The sequence below is a fragment of the Stegodyphus dumicola genome, chromosome X1 (assembly GCF_044657685.1).
Source record: "Stegodyphus dumicola isolate Sdum_Otavi_A_Nest chromosome X1, ASM4465768v1".
NCBI lineage: Eukaryota > Metazoa > Arthropoda > Arachnida > Araneae > Eresidae > Stegodyphus > Stegodyphus dumicola.
Genome location: NC_140780.1, coordinates 116,360,318 through 116,385,006, shown reverse-complemented (window position 1 = coordinate 116,385,006; position 24,689 = coordinate 116,360,318). Strand labels below are relative to the sequence as shown.

The window sequence follows — 24,689 nt, the reverse complement described above, 5'->3', positions numbered from 1 at the left end:
ATACGTGTTCGGGCGCCAATGTAACGTTGCGCGCCTCCAACTTGCACGCAACCAAGGGGTGACTGTGAAAACTGGATAAAACACAGAGTCTTGTAAAGGGTTTAAGTCCCTTTTTATTCAACGTAATAAATTACAATTGCGTGCTCTTGACGCTCACAGACTGCGCCAACTCGGCGGTCAAATAAAAATAATAACCTGAAAAGAACTTAAAGACAAGACTCTAACTACGAGGCTCTCAAAAATAACTAACTCACCGCGTTTTACAATACCGCTGCTAATTCAGCAGACTTGAAGCTCACTTGAACGATTAACACTACTTCCCGCCAAGCACATAGGCCGAAACGTGGGGTTCTTCAATTTCTCGCTAACTACCTCCGCGCTCGTGAAGTAAGAATATCACACACCGAACTTGTTTCCTTCCTATTTAAATCATAATACTTCCGCTGATAATTTGAATCCCTGTGCGTTCTACTAAAATTTACATATTCTGGCATTGGCAGTTCCAGGGGAAAGTAAGGCTTGACAGGAAAGATAGTTTAAACTTAAAATAAATGTTAGTTAAAATAAATATAAACCCTACAAGATTATGAAAAATACATAAAACCTATTCTTATTTATTATAACTTGTTTAATTTTTAAAGCACTATATGTATGGAGCATTTCGAACATCTATGCCTGGCAACTGCAGGCAGCCGACTCGTATTAAATTCTCCTAAATTTCAATTTATAAAATTATATATTAACGCATTCAAGATGACGGTTTTTTTCGAACACGGTCCCCAGGACTGAATTTTGTTTTTCCTTTGTATTGTTCATTTTTACACAGTAAAACTAGTGCCAAATTTTGTTTTCCTGTACTTTACAGATTTCATTAGTTCAAGAAAAATCTTATTTCAATGACTAGTTTGCTCAGAATAACTGATAATTGCACACACAGTGTGCAATCGGTCTTGAATATGTTAATGAATCATTTTATTTATTTCTATGGTGAATGAGTACTCACCTGTATTAAAGAAGCTGTTCAAAATGGTGTCTTTTGCTTGTAGGCATTCTTGGCACCTTTTTCATGTCTCAAGTGTAATAATTAATATCCCTGCAGCCTTTTGAAACATATTCCTGTAAGACACGGCGTAGAGATTTGTTTGAGTACACTGTAATGGTTCTTCAATTTTGGCAATTTTCTTTTCTGTTAACTCTTCCACCCCTTTACAAATTCTGTCATTGAATGACCCATTTTCCTTTAATCTAACAAGATTTCCGACCGTTTCTGTGAACAACTGTAATGACAAGGAATTTTTCTCTGAATTGTCTACACATTTCTATGCAAGAACCTGTTTTTATGCAAGTTCAGATACAAAGATTTTTGTTTAAGTGTTTGGTTCATTGGTTGGCACTGAGATGTAATGTTTTTAAAGGTGAAATGTTTTGTGTAATTCCTTTTTACTTTCAATGTTGGAATATTTTATGCTGTTAGACATGCATTTAATTTTTTATAGTTGTTATTTTACGTAATGTCCTTTTCAAAGTGATCTGTAGTGAGATATTTAATTTGTGAATGCCATGTTGGCGTATATGTTTTTATTTACTGATTTTTTCTCTAATTACAGTTCAAGAAAACGATGATCAAATGGTGAGTAAAATAAAAATAATCAAATACGTGAAAATATTTAGCCTTTTTTCTTTATATGTAAATTTTGCCTTGGGAATTCAAACATTTGTTAATGAAAATGTGTTTTGCATGATGAAGATTTTAACAGCTACCACGCAGTTCATTAAGCACTTACTTGTGTTTTCTCCGAAGAAAAATGCATGCCTTTTCCTCTCATTTGGAAAAGTTGGTGTCATTCAGATTGTAGATGAGCGATCATGAAAGCATCAAGTGTCCAGAGGTGTAGTTGCAAGATGCTTTTGTGATCGGTGAAGCTTTTCAAGGATTAATTGAAGTTCTCACACAACATTTATTATGATGACTGTTGCATCAGGTTCTTCTATTTACAATAAAAATTAATGTAAAATTCCTCACCTGCTGCATCTTCAGTGTTCGCAACGCCAGGCTTCTAATAATCACGTTTTCCAGTAAGAGTTTCTATTAGAACTAGCAGGCCATCTTGTCTTTTACTTATTTATTGAAATAAAACACTAATATTCAAGACTATATTTACAAGGTAGGTGATAATTATTTTAAGACAGTACATTTTAATTTTTTCTGAGTCTGAAGCTTCGTCTTTACGCACCTCAGAGCGGTTCCAATCTAGTCTCGTTCTCAGAACTCAACTACAGCAAAAGTAAAGGAAGAGATGCCCGCCATCTAGTGGCAAGAATGTGACAATGACAATACACTACACTATATACATATTCAAGAGTGGAGCTACAAGAATTTAGCCGTTCGACTCTTCAAGATACACGTCTGCTCACGATGAGTTACAAGACCTAAGCGCCACCTATAATATCTCACTTCATAGCATACTGGCGTGCAATTAACAACTGTTTGTCACAAGCTTCAAATTTAGAATTATTTTAATACAATATTCAATACTAACAAGATTTTCAACAAATATGACGAGAAGATAAATTTAAAGGTAAGTTAAAATATGAATTTCGAAATCTCCATAAGCTGAAAGAGAAAATTATTAAGATACTTACTATACTTGGACACAAAAAGTTGCTACAAATCTAAAATGAAACTAAAATACAATGAATTATATGTGAAAATAAGAATAAAATTTTTGGAGTCATTAATTTTCACGATGGCAAAATGGTAATGGTGAGAGTTTGTTGATAGGATGTTTAATTACACCATTGATAGTTTTTAAGTCCACTACTTGCACTTTTCCATCAGATCCTGGGTTACTGGGACATTAATTACTCTACCTAGATGCCACTTTAAAGGTGGTAAGTTATCTTTTACCAGTACCAAGTCATTGGTATTTAAGTTTGGTTTGTCCTTTTTCCATTTTGCTCGTCCTTGCAAATTGGAGAGATAATCGGATGACTACTGTTTCCAAAAGTGTTGGAAAAGTTGCTGAATCAGTTTCCAACGTTCTACATTCATTACCTTAGCATCAATCACATTTCGTTCAGGAATGGTTGTTAGCGCGGTTCCAATAAGGAAGTGACCAGGTGTTAAAGTGCTTAAGTCATTGGGATCATTGGAAATTGTCACTATAGGTCTGGAATTTAGGCAAGCTTCAATTTGAGTTATCAAGGTCAGATGTGAGCAGTTGAGCTCCTATTGCACGTTTTAAGTGATTTTTCATTTGCTTAATGCCTTTCTCCCAAAGATCCCTGAAATGTGGGGTGGAGGGAGCATTGAATTTCCAAGCAATGTTTTCTTGTGTTAACTGGTTTTGGAACTTTTCTGATGACAAAATGGATGCCATAATTCTTTTTAATTCACGATTTGCACTAACAAAGTTAATTCCTTGATCAGAAAACATTTCTTGTGGTTTGCTCCGATGGGCTACGAACCTTCTTAATGCTGCCAAAAATGCTTCTGAAGAGAGATCACTCACAACCTACAAGTGTACTGCTTTTATGGTAAAACATATGAACAGGCATACATAGCACTTTATTGGCTTCACTTCTCTCCCCTTGTAGGGTTTCACAAGGAATGGCCCTGCATAATCAAGGCCTACTTTAAAAAAACTCTTGCTTGGCATAACTCGAGATGCCAGAACATCGGCCATTATTTTGCAATGCAGTATTTGTATGATTTCTGAAGCATTTCGTGCAGTTTCGAATAACTGTGTACTGCCTCTCCAATATTTCTGTCAGATAGCCGAAATTATAAGTGAAGTCCCTCCCTGAAAATGAGTTTTATGAAAATGCTTAATTATTAATTCAGTCATGTGATGCTCCTTAGGAAGCATTGCCTGGTGCTTTTGATTTTCAGATATATTAGCATTCCTTAGTCTATTTCCAGAATATTTTCGTTATCCAAGAAGGGATTCAAGGAGATAATTCTGCTGTTAGAGCTGATTTTCCCCCTGCTCTTAATGCCGAGATTTCGGCTTTAAATTCACTTTCTTGGATTAAGTGCACAATAATATCTGAATTGCATTTGCTGTAGTATTTATGTTTCTAGATAAGGTTTTTCAAACCATTTTAAAAATTAAATTTTTTGGTTAATTTGGAAAATTAACCAAAAAAGTTAATTAGAAAATTTTGTTAATTAGAAAAATTAACCATTAATGCATTACAATGTACTTAAATTGTGTTGAAAAAGTTATATTAAAGTTGCATTTGTTTCTAGATAAGGTTTTTCAAACCATTTTAAAAATTAAATTTTTTGGTTAATTTGGAAAATTAACCAAAAAAGTTAATTATAAAATTTTGTTAATTAGAAAAATTAACCATTAATGCATTACAATGTACTTAAATTGTGTTGAAAAAGTTATATTAAAGTTGCATTATATTGAATGACTTTTCCTACATGTTTTCTTATTTAACTTTTTAAATATATGTGCTGGAACTTCTTATAAATTATTTAATGAGTTACTTGTATTTATTGCAATTGTAAATCATTTCAATACCTACTCTACTGTATTTTAGGATGATGAAACAATAAAGATATTGAATAATGATTTTGATCTTAGTATCGCAATAAAGGATCACCTGATTCCAAATGCACTCCTCTTTTTCACTGGTGGAAAAGTAGTGGATGATGAAGTAAGTACACAGCTTTTAATTCTGTAAATTAGGTTTAAGATATATTTAGTTACAGGATTAAATTTGAAAATCAATACAGTACATGTTCATGGTGTGGAAGAAAGTTGAAGAAAGTTTACTGTACTTAAATCATGTAGTATATTTATCTCTATACAAATATTAATAAAAATTACATTGCGTGTTGAAAGTTGTGTTGCTTAACCCTTAGCCTGTCGAGAGTTTTTCTGCAAATACCTTTACAGCTGTTGGTAATTTTTGACCCAACTTCCCGTAAATTGTCGGTGAACTAAGTCTAGTCGTTCGAAAAATGCCGGCTACCTCTTCTGTTATTTGACTTCCCTCCCAGAATTTTAGATCAGTTGTTCCGTGTTAAAAGAGATTGATTGCACTGTAAACATTAGGAGATGCGAGCTGTAAGAACTTTGCAAATGAATAGATTCTCAAAATCTAATCATTTGCAAAAAAACACCCTTGTATTTAGCATAGGTATAATGAAACACTCAATCGATTTCGAGGACAGCTAAAGATCCCTCCTCATCAGGAGAAAGAAATACATAGAAAGAAGAAAATAGGAAAAGGAGTCACAGAAACACGTGGTCCTTATCAGCACTGCACGTGGTTATAACTAGATTTTTAATCAGAGTTGCACTGGCCGCCTACTTTTACTGAGCCAGGCTATCTGATCAAGCATAAAGAAATATTAGCGAAATTAAAATAGGGAGCGAGGGGCAAATGCACCTTACGCTCAAAATCTGAACTTCAAATAATGGAAAGCAACCACTGAACGGATTTTTATACCCTCTGGTAGTACCAAACATGAGGAGGTAACGTCATCTATCGGCAAAAATAACTGAATTAAGATAGTAGAATTTTAAAGGCATTAGGAAGGACTGGATTGGACTTCAAATCATTAACTAAACTTGCTAAATCTTTGTGAATGTGAAAAGCCTCAAGAAAATCCAATTCATCTATGGAAGAAGCCTTTTGGATGATTTTTGCAGATCCAAAATCAAAATTATGGTTAAATGTCCAACTATGATACGCTATTGAAGACTTATTAATTTCGCCTTTTTTGACATAAGATTCATGTTCCTTGATACGAAACTTCAACGCTCTTTTTGTTTGACCAATATATCTTAAACCACACTGACACGATATACTATAAATTCCCCAAGAATTCAAGACAGAAACGCAATCTTTTAGAATCAAAGGGTGAATTTTATTAATAGGGGACAGACCGACTTGAAAATTGAATTTCTGGAGAATCTGTGCAATTTTATAGCTAACAGAAGGATAAAATGGAAGCACGACAAGGTCATTAATATTATTTCTAACAGTGGAATGTCTTCTTTGATGGGAATCTGAAAATTTTTTAACGGCTTTATCAATAATCACGGGAGAAAATCCACGGTCAATCTCAAATAATTAAGTTCATTGGTATGCAAAGATTCAGAGGAATAAACTTTAAGCGTGCGGAAAACATAATAGTAAATAGAAGCCATTTTTTTGCTTAACAGGGTGGCATGACTTGGCATGGGGTGGTAAACAAACTGCAAAGGGTTTACGGTACACAGTGGTGCTAAAATCGGTTTCATTGCGGATTATAAGAATATCAAGGAAGGGGAGGGAATAGTTGGATTCAATTTCAAGAGTTAATTGGATGGCTGGATCAATTGAATTCGTAATAGATAGAATCTCGGATAAATCCTCTTTATAACTGTCAAAAAGTGCGAAAGTGTCGTCAACATACCGAATCCAAAGACGAAAAGATAATTTATCAAATAATTTTATCTCAAAATAGTGCATATAAATGTCAGCAAGTACCGGACTGAGAGGATTACCCATAGCCAATCCTTCAACTTGACGAAAATATGCATTTTGGAAAACAAAGTGGGTTTGACTTAAAGAAACTTTAGTAAGCGAAACCAACTCATTAATTTCAGTATGTGTGAAGTGAAATTCCCAAAGCCTAGTTTCAAGACAATTTAGTGCTCCTTCGACCGGAACATTAGTAAACAGTGATTTGACATCCCCTATTAATAAAATTCACCCTTCGATTCTAAAAGATTGCGTTTCTGTCTTGAATTCTTGGGGAATTTATAGTATATCGTGTCAGTGTGGTTTAAGATATATTGGCCAAACAAAAAGAGCGTTGAAGTTTCGTATCAAGGAACATGAATCTTATGTCAAAAAAGGCGAAATTAACAAGTCTTCAATAGCGTATCATAGTTGGACTTTTAACCATAATTTTGATTTTGGGTCTGCAAAAATCATCCAAAAGGCTTCTTCCATAGGTGAATGGGATTTGAGGCTTTTCACATTCACAAAGATTTAGCAAGTTTAGCTAATGATTTGAAGTCCAATCCAGTCCTTCCTAATGCCTTTAAAATTCTACTATCTTAATTCAGTTATTTTTGTCGATAGATGGCGCTACCTCCTCGCGTTTGGTACTACCAGAGGGTATAAAAATCCGTTCAGTGGTTGCTTTCCATTAGAATGGAAAATTGTCAAAAGAAAACGTATGAAAGGCTCACCTAATAAGCCAAATAAAGACAATTCAACTGAAATTCCTTTCGAACAAGAAACGGATAGTTCAGGTAACGAAACTGAACAAAAACCCAAAGGAGATCGTAGTGTGGGTAAAAGGAAAAAGGGTCATTTTCGTCCCATTAATCCTTCTCAGCTCAAACCAGTTGTTACTCCTTCCATTAATAGTCAAGAATCAATGGACACTAGTCCTGTTGTTCCAAATGAATCTCAGATAAATGAAGAAATACAAAACGATCAAAACAAAAAAGGCAAAGCGCCACCTGCCATCTATATAAATGATAAAAAATTTGATCGGAAAGAACTAAAAGCGTTATTTGCAGAACATAAATTATCAGACAAATCTGATTACACAGGTTACATTCAAAAAGAAGGCTTTAAAATTAAAGTCTCTCATGTCAACATTCATAGAGAAATGACAAGTGTTCTGAACAAAAAGGAAATTAAATATCACTCCTTTCTCTTGCCTGATGAGAAGAATCATAAAGTGGTCTTCCGTCATCTTACAATGGACACAGATCCTGATGAAATCAAAGAAGAACTTTTAAGCAAAAATTACGAAGTTATAAGTGTCAGTCAACTCTCTCGTAGATTTAAAGGAGAAGTTAAAAAATTTCCACTTTTTCTTATCACTCTGAAGAAAAATGGAAAATCTAAAGAAATTTCTAAAGAAACCAAAATTTGTGGATTACATATCAAAGTCGAACCATATAAAGGACGCTCTGGCCCAGTCCAGTGCTTCCGATGTCAAGGATTTCACCATTCACAAGCTGCTTGCCACAATGACTTTAGATGTGTTAAATGTGGTGATAACCATGACTCAAGAACCTGTCAAAAAGACAAGAATGCACCTGCTAAATGTGCAAATTGTGGTCTAGACCACACAGCTTCATTTAAAGGTTGTGAAAAGTTTCCGAAGCAAGCTAAAAAAGAACAAATCAAATCATATGCTGATAGGTTTATTATCAATAAGTCTTTTGCTGAAGCCATCAAAGCTAATAACAATCCTTCTCCAAATCTTATTGCAGAAGCAAAAAAGATATTTGATGACCTTAATACTCTAGTCACCTTCCTGAAAAACTCAGGAATACAACTCCTTGCGCAAAACATCCGTCAAAATGCCACTAATACAGTATCAGATGAAACTAATTCTGACCAGCATATTCAATAAGTCAGATTCGCTTAAACTTTGCTATTGGAATGCTGCTGGCATTGTTAACAAAATTGATGAACTTTCGGACTTTTTTATAGAATATAACATAGATATTGGCATGATCTCTGAAACGCATGTTGTTCCTGCCGATAGACTGTATATTGCTAATTATCGCACCTACAGAGGTGATAGACTTTCACAAAGAAGAGGAGGAGCTGCAATTTTTGTTAAAAACTCTCTGCAATCCTGTCTTGTCTCGACAAACTCTGCTTCTGGATTCGAAAGTGTGACTGTTGCTGTTATACTCCCACAATTTTGTACCATCCATTTTACGGCTATTTATAATCCACCACGAAACCGACTTTCTGAAAATATGTTAAAAAACTTACTTCCTGAAGATCAGCAAGTTATTATTGCCGGAGACATGAATGCTAAGCACCTTGAATGGGGATGTCGTCGTTCTAACACCAATGGACGTATTATGCATAATTTTATCTGCAATCATCCTGTCGCATTACATGTACCCTCTGAAGCCACTTATCGTCCTGCCTCTCCAAATCTCTCGGACATCTTGGATATTATCCTTACAAATACTTCTATCCCTATTTCCTTGGAAGTCAAGGCAGAACTTACATCTGATCATGTACCTGTCGTTGCTTCTCTTGGTGTTTCTAAAGAAGACCCTCCTATTACCAGAAATAATACTGACTGGATTACTTTTCACAATATCTTAATCAAACATCCTCCTATTTTCACTTCACTTTCTACCAAACAGGATATCGATCTTGCCATTCATATCTTCTCTGACAGTATACTGAAAGCTTTCAGAGATGCTACAGTTACCATTCAATTAACTAACAATAATATTCGACTTCCTCGCAGTATCAGAGACATTATCAAAGAAAGAAATCGATTGCTGAAGCTCTGGCACCGTAACTGGGACCCTGCCCTTAAAAGAGAAATCAATATTTTTAATAGAAGAATCAAGAAACTTATCACTGATTTTAAAAAGGAAACAAGAGAAGATTTTATATCTAAACTTAATATTAATGATGGTTCTCTGTGGAAGTATCTTCAAAATCTTAAAAGAAGTAGTATTAATAATAGACCTATTCATACGGATACTAAAATTGCCTACTCACTTAAAGATAAAGTCGATATTTTCGCTGAATACCTGGAAAAGCAGTTTACTCCTAATATGGAGCCTATGAATCAGACCTTTAAAGATGTTCTCGAAAACTATGTGTATTCCTGGCTTCATTCTTCTTCGGCTCATAACATCCCAAGGCTTACTTCTCCTATGGAAATTACTAATATAATTAAATATCTCAACATCAAAAAAGCTCCTGGAAGTGATCAAATTACAAATAAAATGCTTCGTAACTTACCTAGAAAACTTATCAGTAAATTCGCTAGTATTCTCAACGCTTGTCTTGCTCTCAACTATTTCCCTGATCCTTGGAAACAAGCCAAGATCTTTCTTCTTCCCAAACCGGGTAAAGATGTGACCAAGCCTGATGGCTATCGTCCTATCAGTTTGTTATCCAGCCTTGGTAAAATTTATGAAAGACTTATTCTCACTAGATTGGAACCTTTTCTTCACCTGCTACCTAATGATCAGTACGGATTCAGAAAAAACCTCAGTACTACTCGACAACTAGTAAGAATTGTAGAATTTGTGGGATCTGCATTCCATAACAAGCAAAGTGTTGCGCTCCTTATGATGGACGTGGCAAAAGCCTTTGACCGCGTCTGGCATGAGGGGCTCGTCTTCAAGCTTATCAACTTGGGACTTCCTAGAGAGCTCATTCTTCTGATCTTCTCCTTTTTGCAAAACCGCACTTTCTTCGTCGCTCAAGGAAATGAAAAATCCAATTCAAGACCTATAAGATCCAGCGTCCCACAAGGAAGTATTCTCGGTCCAGTACTATATCTTTTCTACATATCAGATTTTCCTCACCCTGGTTTGGACAATTACTCTCTGTTAGCATGTTATGCCGACGATACGGCGATTGCAATTAAATCCATTCAAGCTAATCATGCAATAGACAAAATGCAAAATTACCTCTATGCCGTAGAAGACTGGTGCACAAATTGGCGAGTAAAAATCAATGGTAGCAAGTCACAACTTTTAATTCTTAGCAAAACTAAGAAAAAAATTGCTTTTAAAGACCTCTACCTTTTTCAGGAAGCTGTTCCTTTGGTCACAAAGGCCAAATACCTAGGAATTATTTTGAACCAAAGGCTCACATGGTCTAATCACATTAATAGTGTCAAGAGCAAAGCCATGGGCATAATATGCAGATTTCTCCCGGTCATTGGAAAATATTCAAATCTTAGCTTGCGTACCAAAAAACATATATATACCACTTGCATTCGACCGATACTTTGTTATGCTGCTCCTGCTTGGAACACAGTCACTCAAACTCAACTGCATCAATTACAAGTAGTGCAAAACAAATTTCTGCGCATTATTACTGATTCTCACTATCTTATCCGCAATAAACTTTTACACAGAGACTTAAAACTTGAGACGATTCCAGATTACATCAGAAGATCTAATGAAAAATTCTTCAACAAAGCTGTGCAATGTGACTTTGTTAATTACTCCCAAGTTTTTAATTATGAAATTCTCTTCGAAGATAGAAGCGTCAGACCACTTGCAGCTCACACCTTCATGGGAGGAGACGACAACTTTTTCACTTAGATCCTCAATTGTTAGCTATTTACACTTCCAATGCATCTGATTTTGATTGAAGTTCTTCTGTTGCTTCGTTGAATAATTGTATTTAAATTGTGTTGTATAGTTGTTTTGTATTGTGTTGTATTTAGCACTACTGATTGATGTTGTTTAATTATATTTGAATTTGTCATTGGAACTATTGCTGTAGTGTATCTTCTCGTATTGTTGTCATTGATTTCCATTGTCTTGGGTCCTCCTTGAAAGCTATGATCGCTCGTCACCTTTTGCGAACTGGTCCGATTGGATTGTCTTGCTCCTTTTGGTACTTCTCTTCTTCCCCTTATCTCCGTTTTCTCATCTGAGATTTTCTCCACGTCCGGATTTATTTATGTCAAGTGCCCTTGGGCTTTAATTTTGGAACCGGCAACATTGCTCTTCGCAATAGCTCGGTCAATTATAGAGTCTAAGTCTAAGTCTAAAGCTTTCCATTATTTGAAGTTCAGATTTTGAGCGTAAGGTGCGTTTGCCCCTCGCTCCCTATTTTAACTTCACTAATATTTCTTTATGCTTGATCAGATAGCCTGGCTCAGTAAAAGTAGGCGGCCAGTGCAACTCTGATTAAAAATCTAGTTATAACCACGTGCAGTGCTGATAAGGACCACGTGTTTCTGTGACTCTTTTTCCTATTTTTTTCTTTCTATGTATTTCTTTCTCCTGATGAGGAGGGACCTTTAGTTGCCCTCGAAATCGATTGAGTGTTTCATTATACCTACGCTAAATACAAGGTTGTTTTTTAAGATTTTGATTGTCACATTAGCGTGTTTCTCTTCTAGTTTGAATAGCTTCTGTCTGACGGACTGTGGGAGTGCTCTTGGGTAATTGTCCAGGCTTAAGGATTTTCTTTCATACAAACATCTCATTTTCAAATAAATTTCTTTCAAACTTTACCAGATTTCATTTTTAATTATTATGCATTTTATAACTAAATTACTCAAATTTCGAAGTCGCTGATTTCAGTGCAGATCGATTAAATTGCATTATAATTTATTAATAAAATCTGTATTAACTGGTGCATCTTTCATTCCTTCTGTGACACTGCTACAACAATTAAATAGCAGTATTTATTAGTTTTCTTGAATGTTATATTATTTTACAATTTTTTTGACATAAATTAAAGAAAGCTTTGTTTGAATCTTTTTCTATATTTTTCATTTGCATGCAAATAATAATTATCTTTAAACTGTTCTATAATTACTTATAACCTTTTTATACTTTTAAGAAGTTTAACATAATATTCGAAAAATTATTATAAAAAAATTTGTTTTATTATTTCTGCCAAATGTAATCAACGGAATATGATGTGAATTTTAAAACTGCTTTTTAAAGGAACTCGTAGTGAAAAATTAAGTATATTTCAAATTTTGGAACTTTAGGTTTCTCATGTGCTCAAATTTGCATCTTTTACCGAAGGAATGGGAAATTTTTTTTAATCAGCAATATATAGACAAGAATTTTTAAACAAATTTAAATATTCACTAACATAAAATTTTGTAACGTAATGTCTTAAATTCAGGGTAAAGAAAAGCATTTTTAAAATTATATGTGAATTGCTGATTTGAAAAAGGATAAGTATTAAATATGACTTATTTAACAAAAACAAAGCTTTGGATTATTTAAGGACAATTGTTTGAATCTCAGTGCAAACTATATCAGTTCCAAAATAATACACACTTCGTTTTTAAGGATTGCATTTTTAATAGTATTCTTGCAGAACTTAGAGATTCATGCAGCTTAGAAATTTATTGTTAATTGACTGAGTTTACAAATTCTTGCTTTTCTGTCACTGAAACACTAAACTTGATGTGAAATAGGATTAAAACATTACTTTTATAACTTATAAGGTATTTTCTCACTCCTTTCTGTAGGCCTTCATGGTGTAATGGTTAGCACACTCAGCGCATATTCGAGAGGTCCAGGTTCGAGTCCTGACTAGGACATTGTACATTTTTCATGTTTCTTATTTCAAAAATAACCTAATGACTCTACAGTGGCACCCGAACTAAAAAATGTGATGAATGATGATTCTTCACCGTCCTGATTTGTCGATTGGGTCCCCTAATCACCAGTCACTCTTTAAAAGGTATTTTTTCCCTCCTTTCTGCATGCCTTCGTGCTACAGAACGAGCTACAAATTCGACACATATTCGAGAAGCCCAGGTTTAAGTCCTGGCTAGGGCATTGCACATTTTTCATGTTTCTTACTTCAAAAATAACCTAATGACTCTACAAACTGAAAGCTGCAAAGGAAATATGTAACATAATTAATATCGCTATGCAATGTTTTTTATGCATAAACTAAGCAATGTTATTTATTAACTCGCATAAATAATATAATCGTTCAATATGGTATTTTTTTAAAGAAAGGATATTATCGAACATTTTGTAATAAATAAATAAACATTGCATTTAATAATTATTATAATATGTTTAATAAAGGATATAAGTAATTAAATATATATTATGGGATTAATTATTGGGGAGATATTTTTCTTTCCCACAGGGTTGCTAGTGGTCCTTACAAGTGCTTATATTTGATAATAAAATATAAAAGCTCTTATAGATGCTTGCTTTTTCTCTAAAGCACTTATTTTTTTAGTGGTTATTTTTTGCCTTTAGTGCCTTTTTTTTTTTAAACGAATGCACATTTTTTCACCATAACTTTCTTCCTTGTATGGAATGTCAGATGGTGAATCATACTCCCAGAAATAGCTTTTTCTCCCTTTCTCTGCATTAACATAACATTTGGTGCATGCAAGTACAGACAGGTGCACGTCGTTCTATTTGTCAAAGAATTGTGAAAACGGTAGAAAATTCTGGTACATTCCATATTCTTTTGCTCCCACCCAATACTACACATGTTTGAATTTCTATCAAGATTTTAATAATTTTAATTCTCGTTCCGCGTGGTCAGTTCATATTCGCGTTTATTATGATTCGTATGCTTATATTATGAGCATATGTATTAATATTTATAATAATATATTTGCAGTAACTGCTGAATTATAGATAAACTTCAGAAATGGGTAAGTGTGGTTTAACAGATTAGTTTTCTAAGGAATAATATTCAGAATGGCATAAATAAAGTGAAGGTAATCGAATATTCAAAAAAAAAATTCCCCCCCCCAATGCATTATACAGTACGGAAGCTGGAGGGTTCTCCCCCCTTTCTCAAAATCTCGAATATTGAAACCGTTACAGTTTGCAGCAAAGGAAGCAACAGACTTTTTTTCTTCTCTTTTTTTTATTTTGGTCACTTTCCAGCCTGGATTGCATAGGACTAAAAGTTCTGTGGTGTACTAACCTAAGTGAAGAATGATTCTATTCCGGAAAGTTATTGCAGTCTGTCCAAAATTAGAATGGGAAACACCCCCAGATTGGTAAATCTCTTTATTAATTAATATGAGTATGGAAATTGCGCGAAGCATTCTGCGCAATGATAAATATGCCACATGAGCGCATGACAGTGAAAACCGGACAAAACAAAGGGGCATTTTCCTTTATTTAGTTATTCATTGTCGGAATACCAGCAGCTGTTGATCCCGATTGTGTAATATCACATGCGACTGCACAATAACATTTGCAATATTTCACAGAGATGAAAGAGTTTTACTAAGCAGATTATTTTTCAGTTCATTTGGGCTATTTTTTATATGATGCACATATCGAAATGTCAAAAGCATTATTTAGCTGAAAAATCTAAAGACGGCTGCAACCTACCCCTACCTTCTTGTTTTACCAGTTACGCTCGACTATCCGGAATTTTCAGATATTCGGAAATTTCCGAGTATGCCGGTTAGTTAAGCTTTTACTGTTAAAGGATGACTGCATGAAGCAATTTCCCGTCTTCCAATTTCAGAAAAGTTTCTTTTCTTACTTAAATTACTTTGCTTGCAATATCTGTTATGGGAAAACTGTTATACAATGAAAATTAAAAAAATGTTCAGAATTTTGATTTAAGTTAAAATATTTAAATATTAATATGAGCGGAAAAGCGAATATAATAAATATGGCTTATTATTATTTATTTTCTCTATTTTGAAATGAAATTTCATCATTAAATCTTGTAATATAATTTAGCTTTGCATAGTTTTTTTCCCTCTCATTGTAAACTAGTTCTGTAAATCTGAACTGTTATTAAAATTTAAAAAAAAAAAAAAAAAGAATAATTGTTTTCCATGGTTGAGTAATGCGCATTCTCTCTTAATAAATACTGAATTTCTCATATTTTAAATTACAAGTCTAATTTTTCTTTTAAGGTTATGCAGTTGTGTATAATGTAATTAGACATGTGCTTTTTTTTTTTTTTTTTTTTCTTAAAATGTGCTTGAAAAGTGCTTATGGGTGCTTATTTCTGTAACTAAAATGTGGCTATGAACCATGTCCCAGTATTCCTTTTTTGAAACATTAAGTTCTAAATAAATGTCTTGTTTGAATGTAGCATTAAGTATTCACACCAAACTCCTAACCAAAGAAAATGCCATACAAGGAAAGATCATTAACCTTTATTTAGAATAAATATTTTTATTATTATTTTAATGCTGTTAATAATGTACAAAAAATAAATTAAGTTCACTATAGTGGATTGAATAAGACTGCTGAACATTGGTAGTTTGTGATGGGTTTGGTTCCTGGCAACCAAACTGGTTAACTGCTTGAGTCTTTATGACTTTTCTCTTGCGTAACCTGAATTTAAGTCATTTTTATTTAGTTCAATTTCTATTCTTTCTTTCATGACTGAAGCACTGAAATATCGATTTTTTTTTCTATTTTTCTACTGCAATTTATATTTGTTTTCCAGTACCTTTTTTTATTGTGAATTGAAATTCATTAATACCTTTAAAATCTTTCGTATTCCCAATTTATGTGTTAGCAACAATTATTTTTTAAATTACTTCAGTTTTATTTTAATAATTATAAATAAATAATTAGTTTGAGTTACACTAAATTTTTCCTACTTAATTTGATGTGGCACTTAAAGAACTTAAATTTAAACAAAATTCACCTTTTTAAATTAAGGAGATTAAAAAATTTTCATATTTTTTTTACTGACAAATACGAACTCTTTCAAAAAGAGGACTTTTCTGTAGGAAACTGGAACAAATTCACCTTGCATTACGAGGAAAACCAAACACGCAGGCAGCCCATTCGCCTGGGTTTCAACTGAAAGCAAATCGAACTACCAGTATTCGGCAGTCTTTAACTTCTCGTCCACTGATGGGGATTCGAACATGAGACAAGTGCAATATTTTTTAACATGCTCATGAAATCTCAAAAGGTGACCGTAGAGGGATTCTGACTCTCTTGCTTTCATGTTTCATTTGAAAAGTAAAAGCAGCAGCACTAGGTGCCAGCAGACTAATACGAATTTTATTTGAAAGTTACTGAGTTAGTATGTAAATTGATTTTCAGCATCAGAATAATAAGCACTATTGCAAAAAGATTCATTGCATTATCGTATTTTCATAAGAGATAATTTTATCACGTTTCTTATGGTAATAATGTACTTTGAGAGACATTGTATAATTTTAAGTCATTTGTAACGAAAGTTATTTATGCATTGACAAGGCTTATTGACTTGAATAATAATGTTACCTTTACATTTAATAATTTGCGATATAAAAGATGCATTGAATGTGTATAATTTTTAAGAGAGATTAAGAATTAATAGAATAAACCATGAACTGATGTACGTGTATAATTTCATTAACTGGAATATAAATTTGAGCTATACTTTTAATGAAGAAAATCATGGGCATTTAATTTTCTTCGCGCATCCATACAGAATCGTACTTCCAATTCGAAAACGTTTTAAAGTATGTTGTATAAATACCATTTATTCTTTAAAGAGCTGTGTACGCAATCGAAATCAAAAACAGACTCTTTTGTTAATTTTTTTAAGTAGATTTATATATAGCTAATAGCCAACGTATTACTGAATATTAGTGTATATCTTGCCATGAATAAAAAAGTATTAAATAATTCCCATAATCCAAAGTATTTCAGTAAAAGGTGTAAATATTACCCCTTATACCGAAATACTGTTATACTTGAACTGGTACAGTTCTTCCAGAGATACTTTTTCTGTGTGTATTTTTTACAAAACTGCCTCCTAAGGAATATTTTTCCAGTATTTTGTATGAAGAAGTAACAGCGGTGAATTCTAAATAAATGCCATGATCTAAGTGGCTTAAGGCATTGATGAATATATAATGAGTAGGTAAACTGTAATACAAAGCAAAAGATAGCTTTAAGTTAATTTAGATTTTATCATGCTGATCTAAATATTTTCTCTAAATTTTGCATTTGACATTGGAGCATATCTTTTCTGTTCAAAGTTTTTAAAATTATTTATGGTTATCTAGATATAAATCATGCTTTATTTCATTTTCAGGTGAATGTGAAAGCAATGGAGTGACACAAATTTTGGACATCATGTATTTGAGAGCATATGAAAGATTTCTTGATAATTTTTTTTATTATTACCTCAATTTTCTGAAATTCTATAAAAAATAAGTCTTGTTATGATTTTAGTGTCTGTGTCATTAAGCCAAATTATTTCTAAAATTATATCACTTTTAAATCTAAGTCAACTCTTTAAATATTAATTGAATGTTTTGACTTGCTTCTTCATAATGTAATAAATCTGCATTATCCGATTTAAAATTAAGTAAGAGATCTATTGATTTCCGAAAATTATTTATTCCGCATATTACATACAGTAAGACCCCGCTTAACACAGGGGGATAAGTTCCATCAAAGTAGAGCGTAATGCGGAACAGTGCTAAACGAGGCTATCTTAACATGTAAATAATGGGGTTAGGGGAAGATGGATAGAAAATTGGTTATGTATTAAATTTAATAAAAATAAAACCAAACATTTATTTCTTACAAAAATAAAAATAATATAAATGAATATACTTATAAAAACAAATAAAATTCTCAGTCAGATCATTCAGTCTATTCTGTGTTTCCAATTTTCTGCCTTTTTGTCAAGAAGGCATTATGATAGATTGGCTTAATGGCATATTGCGTTCAATTTCGTCATCAATCCATATAGACAGTCGTTTTTCCATTTCCTCTATAATGTTATTTCTAGAACGGATAATTCTAGTTGCAGTTGCCGATGATAGTATTTTTTCTTTATTCTTAATTGTCCTTATTGTTGAAGTGGCCAAATTCAATGCAGGACTAATTTGAGATTGACATTCACCAGAATCTAATCTTCTAATCATTTGCATTTTAGTTTACAGTGAAATGCTTTTTCTGGTTGCTTTCTTATCTTGTTTTTTATTATCACCCATGATAAAAACTAAAGATCATAATATTTGTCACTGTATTAATCGTTATAGTATTATATAAATTTAGACTTACAATAATGTCAACAAATGTTTAATGAAAAAAATGCGTCCGTACAGCACCGCACCAAACAAGAAACACAACTACACTGTTTCGGATATGTTACTTGGAAACCTAGCGCTGCGCACGATTTCGGGGAATTCCTGGGTTGAAATAAATGTGCGCTAAACTGAAACAGCGTTAAGCGGGGTCCTACTAGTTACCAAGAGCAAGCACTTAAATAATTACCTAACTATAACAAATGCCTCTAACTAGTATTAGTTCTAGGTAACTGAATCATCATATTAATCTAATCTAAAGAGAAATTCGTAGCAAACTATAGTTAATTGTGATCGTTTGCAAAATATCTCATTAAAAGCACTTAATGCTAATTATATTTAAGCATTTCACTTTGAAGGTCACTTACTCCAAAAGTTTCTAAAATATATTTAATTGTTGCAGTCACATAAAAAAACCCAAGCAATTTCGCAGGTTTTAACTTTATTACAGTTATAATAAATTGCATTAAGTCCAGAACAAGATTTGGGCCATAACTTTGTACCTTAGTATGTATTACAAACAGGGTGAAACATAAAAGTAAATGGGGAAAATAATTTTTATAATAATTTGCTTTCTGATGATAATATATTTTTGAAGCTTCAAAACCTATGTGTAGCTGCCAGATTTAGAAACCAGGTAAAAACATTCTAAGGCATACTTATGTTAAAATTCGGAATGTTTGCTCTAGTATGACCTTCGTTAAATTCTAAGCAAGGTTGTCGAAAATATCTCAAAGAAAGTCCATCTTTAAAGCACATATTTCACTTTAGGTTTACAAAATGCACATCTATTGCATTTTAATAATGGTGGAGTAAACAAAAAGAAAGATTGAACAAATACTGAAATTAAAGGTGAAAAAAATACACGGTTTTGATTATAAATCGTTGCATTCATGAACTCCTGAATGATTTGAGATATTTGATTATAAATCGCTTGAGTGAACATGGCAGGATTGAATGAAGAGAGAAAAGCGACTGGGATGAGGTCAGACAAGGCAAGAAAAATATCAAGTAACCGGACACAGGGATGTAGTCAGTAGACATTTTTGCAGCAACCTACTGATATAGTCAGGAAATCATTGATGACAAAAGGCAAACTTTTCTCATCAATTTTAATTGATTTAATCAATTTTATCAATTTAAATTTTAATTGATTTACAACAGTCGGATTTTAATTTCAAATTTATGAAATTTATGAAAAACTTAAAAATTTTATTTAGGAAGCAGAATGTAATAAAAGTTGCTGACATGCGACTGAACAAATTCTGTAATAAAATCACTTCTAATCTTACTGCATTATCAATATTATTTTCAAGTCTAGTAATTAATGTTACAATTTCTTGTGATCCACGGCATTTAGTGTTAAATTGAAGAAGCTCACGCCGGGAAATAATGTTATGAATCTTACTTCACGGCACCCATGTTATGAAGAGAAAGTTTCGACACCAAGGTTAAATAGCTTTACTTCTAGGTACCATGTTATATCTGAAATTCCTATATTGTTAAATATGAAACTACTTGCCGTTAAAGGGAGTGATCGTATAGTGAAACGTGTACAGTATTTTTGCGTTGTGAAAAAAAATGCATCCCGGGACCGCGCCGTGAGAGGATCGAAAACATAAAACATATACAAGATATAAAGGAAAAGTTCATATTAAATATATAAAGAAGACATACTGTAAGAGGTTCCAGATTAAATATCAGTTTATTCAATTACAACACAATAAGAAAAATCTTAACCTCATCTAAGAGTCTGTTCATTTAAATTCATAAAAAAACTTAAGGTTTGTCTGGTGATTTAAAAGAAAGGAAAGGGAAACAATTTATGGCCTGAGAGTTAAATTTTGGATTCGACGTTGTTTTTACTGCTAAGGACGTTTTTGGAAAAACTTGCCTAAAGTTCCAACACACCAAAAAACATAATACTTATCTTGAGGGGACATCTTGAAGTGGAGGAGAGCTCATATCTTAGCTCTATCCTTACGTCACTTGGCAAATCCGCAAGACAGAGACTCGAATCGGCACGACAATAAATTACATCAGCTATACCGTCAAATCTTACGCCTGCTACTGGTTTCCATAGAAGAAAATTGTTCCCACTGGAAGCAAGAGAACAGCTTACACCGCACGGCTGTCTGCCTAGACTCTCAGCTCCACCAAGGAAAACGTGGACAATTAAGCTAGGCATTTTAGAGAACGGCTAACGCAGGCTTCCAGTTGACTAAGGTGACATAATTCCTTCTGTTTTCAAGTCGGAGTTCAGAGGACATCGTCCTGACTTTTGCCGATACAGATAGAGACCCAAGTCTCTGTTAATTTTTTTTTTTGTTATTCGCTCCCCGCCGGAAGCACAGCTCGATGCCGACTAAATCTTTTCCTTTCTCCTTCGCAACACCCACAAGTTTTTTCTCAGCCTCCGTCAACAAGTCCGTCAAGCCCGAAAGTCAGCGAATCCAAGCAGTGAGTGCCTAAGCGAGTCAAGAGTAAGTGTGTCTCGCCCCTTAACCAAACGCGGCCGGGGAGCATATTTGCCGCTCCCCGCCGGAAAACATCCCGCTTCGTAATTACATTTTGTCCAGCAAGCCCGAAAATCAGCGAGTCAGTCAGAGAGTGCCTAAACGAGTCCAGAGTCAAAAAGTAAGTCCAGAGTAAGTGTGTCCAACTCAAATTTCCTTCTTCTCCTTCACCAAACGGGCTCCCACTATGGCTTCACTTATCGCCCCCTTAATTATGGCAAAATCTTCGTTTTCAACTCCAGAATGCGGAAATAAGGGTGATCGCGCATGCGCGCCCTTCTTCACTTAGCCAACAACCGGACCCTCAATCGCCAAAACCTGAATGACTTACATTGAAAGACAAGTAGCAACCTTTGACCTTTCCGTCACGTACTTTCCTCTCTTAAGGTCAACTAACAATGAAAATTCTTTCTCGAACATTCTAAAGCGCGCGAAATCATGACTTGGCGAAAATTGCCTCATTTTCCCTGCTTCTTTCACAATGAATAAAAGTTTGTACAAGATTTACAAATAGAGGAAAATAAATAATACTCTTTTAAACTAAATAATATTCCCAGAAGCATCTGTCTTTCCCCAAAATTAAAGCCTTAAATTAAATAATTCAGAATCAAAATAAAATTTAAATTTCCATAAATCATAAAATCATTCACCTAATTTTTTTATAACGCTATCAGATAATTTCTCTACATAACATTCCTTTCCCCTAAGGAATTAAATTTTGGTTTACCAAAATTTAGCAGACAGACACTTCTTGAAATACCATGACTCATACTGTGCAATAAGGCTAAAGGATAACATAATGTAACAATATTTCACACGACTCCTTGGTAACAGTGACGTTACTGACACATTAAATTTCAAGTCCAAAATGTGCAAGTAAAACAACAAGATTAATCAAAGCGATTACTAATTAAAATACTCAAAGAAAATCATCAAAAATAATTAATCAAAAACATCAATTAATTCACTTAATTAATTACATAGAAATATTCAGAACACATACAAAAATAAAAATAAAAATAAGGCGCTAATCACAAACAAAATATGTCTAAGATCAATCAATAATGACAAAAAGAATTTCTCTTTTTTTTTTTTTCAGTTCATTGCATCACATTAGTGTTGCAGTCTCTGTGTGGCCACATTTCTGAACGTTTATTTATCTATTCATTCCTTTTCAGTCCATTAATGTAAACAATTTCACCTGAGGTCGAACACATTCTACTATTGCGACAATTTCTGCTGAGCACAATCATGGAGTACATTAAATGAGTACGGAGTTGTCAATGCAAGCGAGGCAAAACCCTGTAGTTAGAAATCATTGTGTTAACAACTCCCCCCTGCAGCCTTCAACGCGAGAAAATGAAAGCAACCAACCCCGGAATGTGAACTCAGCACCACAATACTCCTTAGTAGAGGAACTTGACCTTAAAAGAAACCAGATTTCACCCTCCTACGTCTCACCTTCGACCAAGGAAGAACAATCACTCTTTCAAAGTTGAAGAAGACTTTATCTTTCAATTTTTCCCTTACGATAGATAAGCCACTGAATGTGTTCGAATACACACACCTGAAGAAAGAAATAATCTAATCCAATTGCTCACACCACAAAAAAAAATGAAATAAATAAAAATAAGATAATTAACGCGCCGCAAATACATAAAATACATTCCTGAGAAGATAAACACACTAATAATTCAAACACTTCCAGATAAAATATGTCACATGAACGTATTCAAAAAAAAGAGTAAAGATCCCCTTAAGTACTACGAAATTGAATAACTTCCAGGAATGAATCCCAAACAATCACGTCTAAGAACAAAAGCGGCCTGATCAGGGCCAAGCATTAGAAAAGAAAAGAACGTTACAACACAAGGAACCTCGGAACCAGCCGAAAATACCCCACACAAAAAAATCAGAAAGAAAGAAAACGTGATTGTCCAAAAATTCAATCCAACCAAAATCAATTCCGAAAATAGCATCCAGAATACGCTGTGCAAATACCAATTAGAATTTTATCCAAGACACACAAAAATAATAGTAATAATACAACCTAATGCATATACAAAATAACATTTGGCCAAAAATTTACAAATACTACCAAGATACACATATACACATAAAATGAAAATACAATTAAACTGTAAAAATTTCGTACATAATTCAAATGAGCAATGAGATCAGTGATACTTAAAAAAAATTTTTAAACTGCAATACCTAAACCAATACACACCTAATCATTACGTTAAACCATATCAAGTCAAAAATATTTCACTGTAATTCAAATCAAGCCAAAAAAAAATCAACCAGCAAGAGTGAAGTGCCGCTAAAAATTTCAAACCTCACGGTAAACACTAGTGAGTAACAACACCAAACTTAAGTCCCCTTAGTAAGACAACACCAAAAAAAAAAATCTAGTAATTCTAAAAATCCCTTAAGTCCACGAGAAAAAAAATTCAACCTAGTCAAAGAAATCAATCAAAGCTGGACTGAAGCACGTTACTAGAACACTAAATAAAATATCACAAATCAAAAAAAAAGTGTTCAAAAGAAACCCCCCAATTTTAGGCAAAAACTGAGATCTATTCTGCATCAGACTTCCAAAACGTTGTATAGTAACCTAAGTAGCAGCTTTCAACAACACCTCCACCCAAACAAAAGAAACAAAGTAACTCTTTACCGCGTCCATGTAAGCTGAGAAAAGCGCTGTATTATGAATGACAGACCCAAACTTTACGTATCAAGCAAACCCCCAGACAAGTTGAAAGAGAACATAAGATCTCCTATCTCGGAAAGAAAAGTGCGCTGACTGAAACGTTACAATCCTGAACCAACACAATGAAAAAGATACAACAATAGTTTTCTCAGATAACAAGTTCCTGTTTCTCCCGGTGTAAGAGGTCAAGTGCCACCATGAAGTGCAAGTATTTACAAGAAAACGAGCTTTCAGGACATTACAACTTCACGCAAGACCTAACTGCAAGCAACAAATGCAAAGTTCTCAAAAGTGCTAAACTAAAAAAAATACTCATAACTCGTAACTCAAAATCCCTAAAAATCACACAAATGAAATCCATAACTCAAATTCTACTATTTTCCTATGACCACAGAAATCTCAATTCTTCCACAGAAACCAAACATCAGAGAACTTACATTTTACGGACCTTGGCAGAAACCACCAAAACAAAACAAAAACCTGATACAACTATCTTGATACTACCAATTCAAATACAAAACTTAAGCCAAAACAAGAATTAACCCCAAATTCAGCAACGAGTCCAACCAAGAAAGAAAATTCAATAACTCAGATCAAATCTATTACGATTCACTAGCAAATTCAAGACAAACTACTTGTAATCAACAGAAAATTCCCACACATGAGTACAGAGCATAAGTAACTAATCTTCTCAAACTTATTTCAAACATTTTCACAAAACAAATTCCCGTTGTCACAAAATTCTTATTAAAATTCACTTTCTACAATTCACAAGACTAACTCTATTTCTACTGTTTAAACAATTCTCACATGACAACTCTTCACAAACTTAAACTCAGAAGATAACTAATCTCAATTACTCTGACTCATTAACTAATTAGAACTTCACTCAAGCTGAAGAATACAATCCAAAAAAAAAATTAAATAACCAAACATCACTATTGCTGATCTCAGG

At 33.5% G+C, this 24,689-nt stretch overlaps 1 protein-coding gene across 1 annotated transcript in view; it reads left to right on the top strand.

The window, feature by feature from the left end:
• The window catches only part of LOC118197809 (nucleosome assembly protein 1-like 4), a 55,226-nt gene extending 37,590 nt beyond the window's left edge, over positions 1–17,636 (top strand). The window contains exons 10-12 of the mRNA XM_035369347.2: positions 1,608–1,630; positions 4,552–4,668; positions 17,503–17,636. Of these exons, the coding sequence (XP_035225238.1) occupies positions 1,608–1,630; positions 4,552–4,668; positions 17,503–17,526 (164 nt within the window). The 3' untranslated portion in view covers positions 17,527–17,636. The remainder of the gene's footprint in view (positions 1–1,607; positions 1,631–4,551; positions 4,669–17,502) is intronic.
• Positions 17,637–24,689: the final 7,053 nt, after the last annotated feature.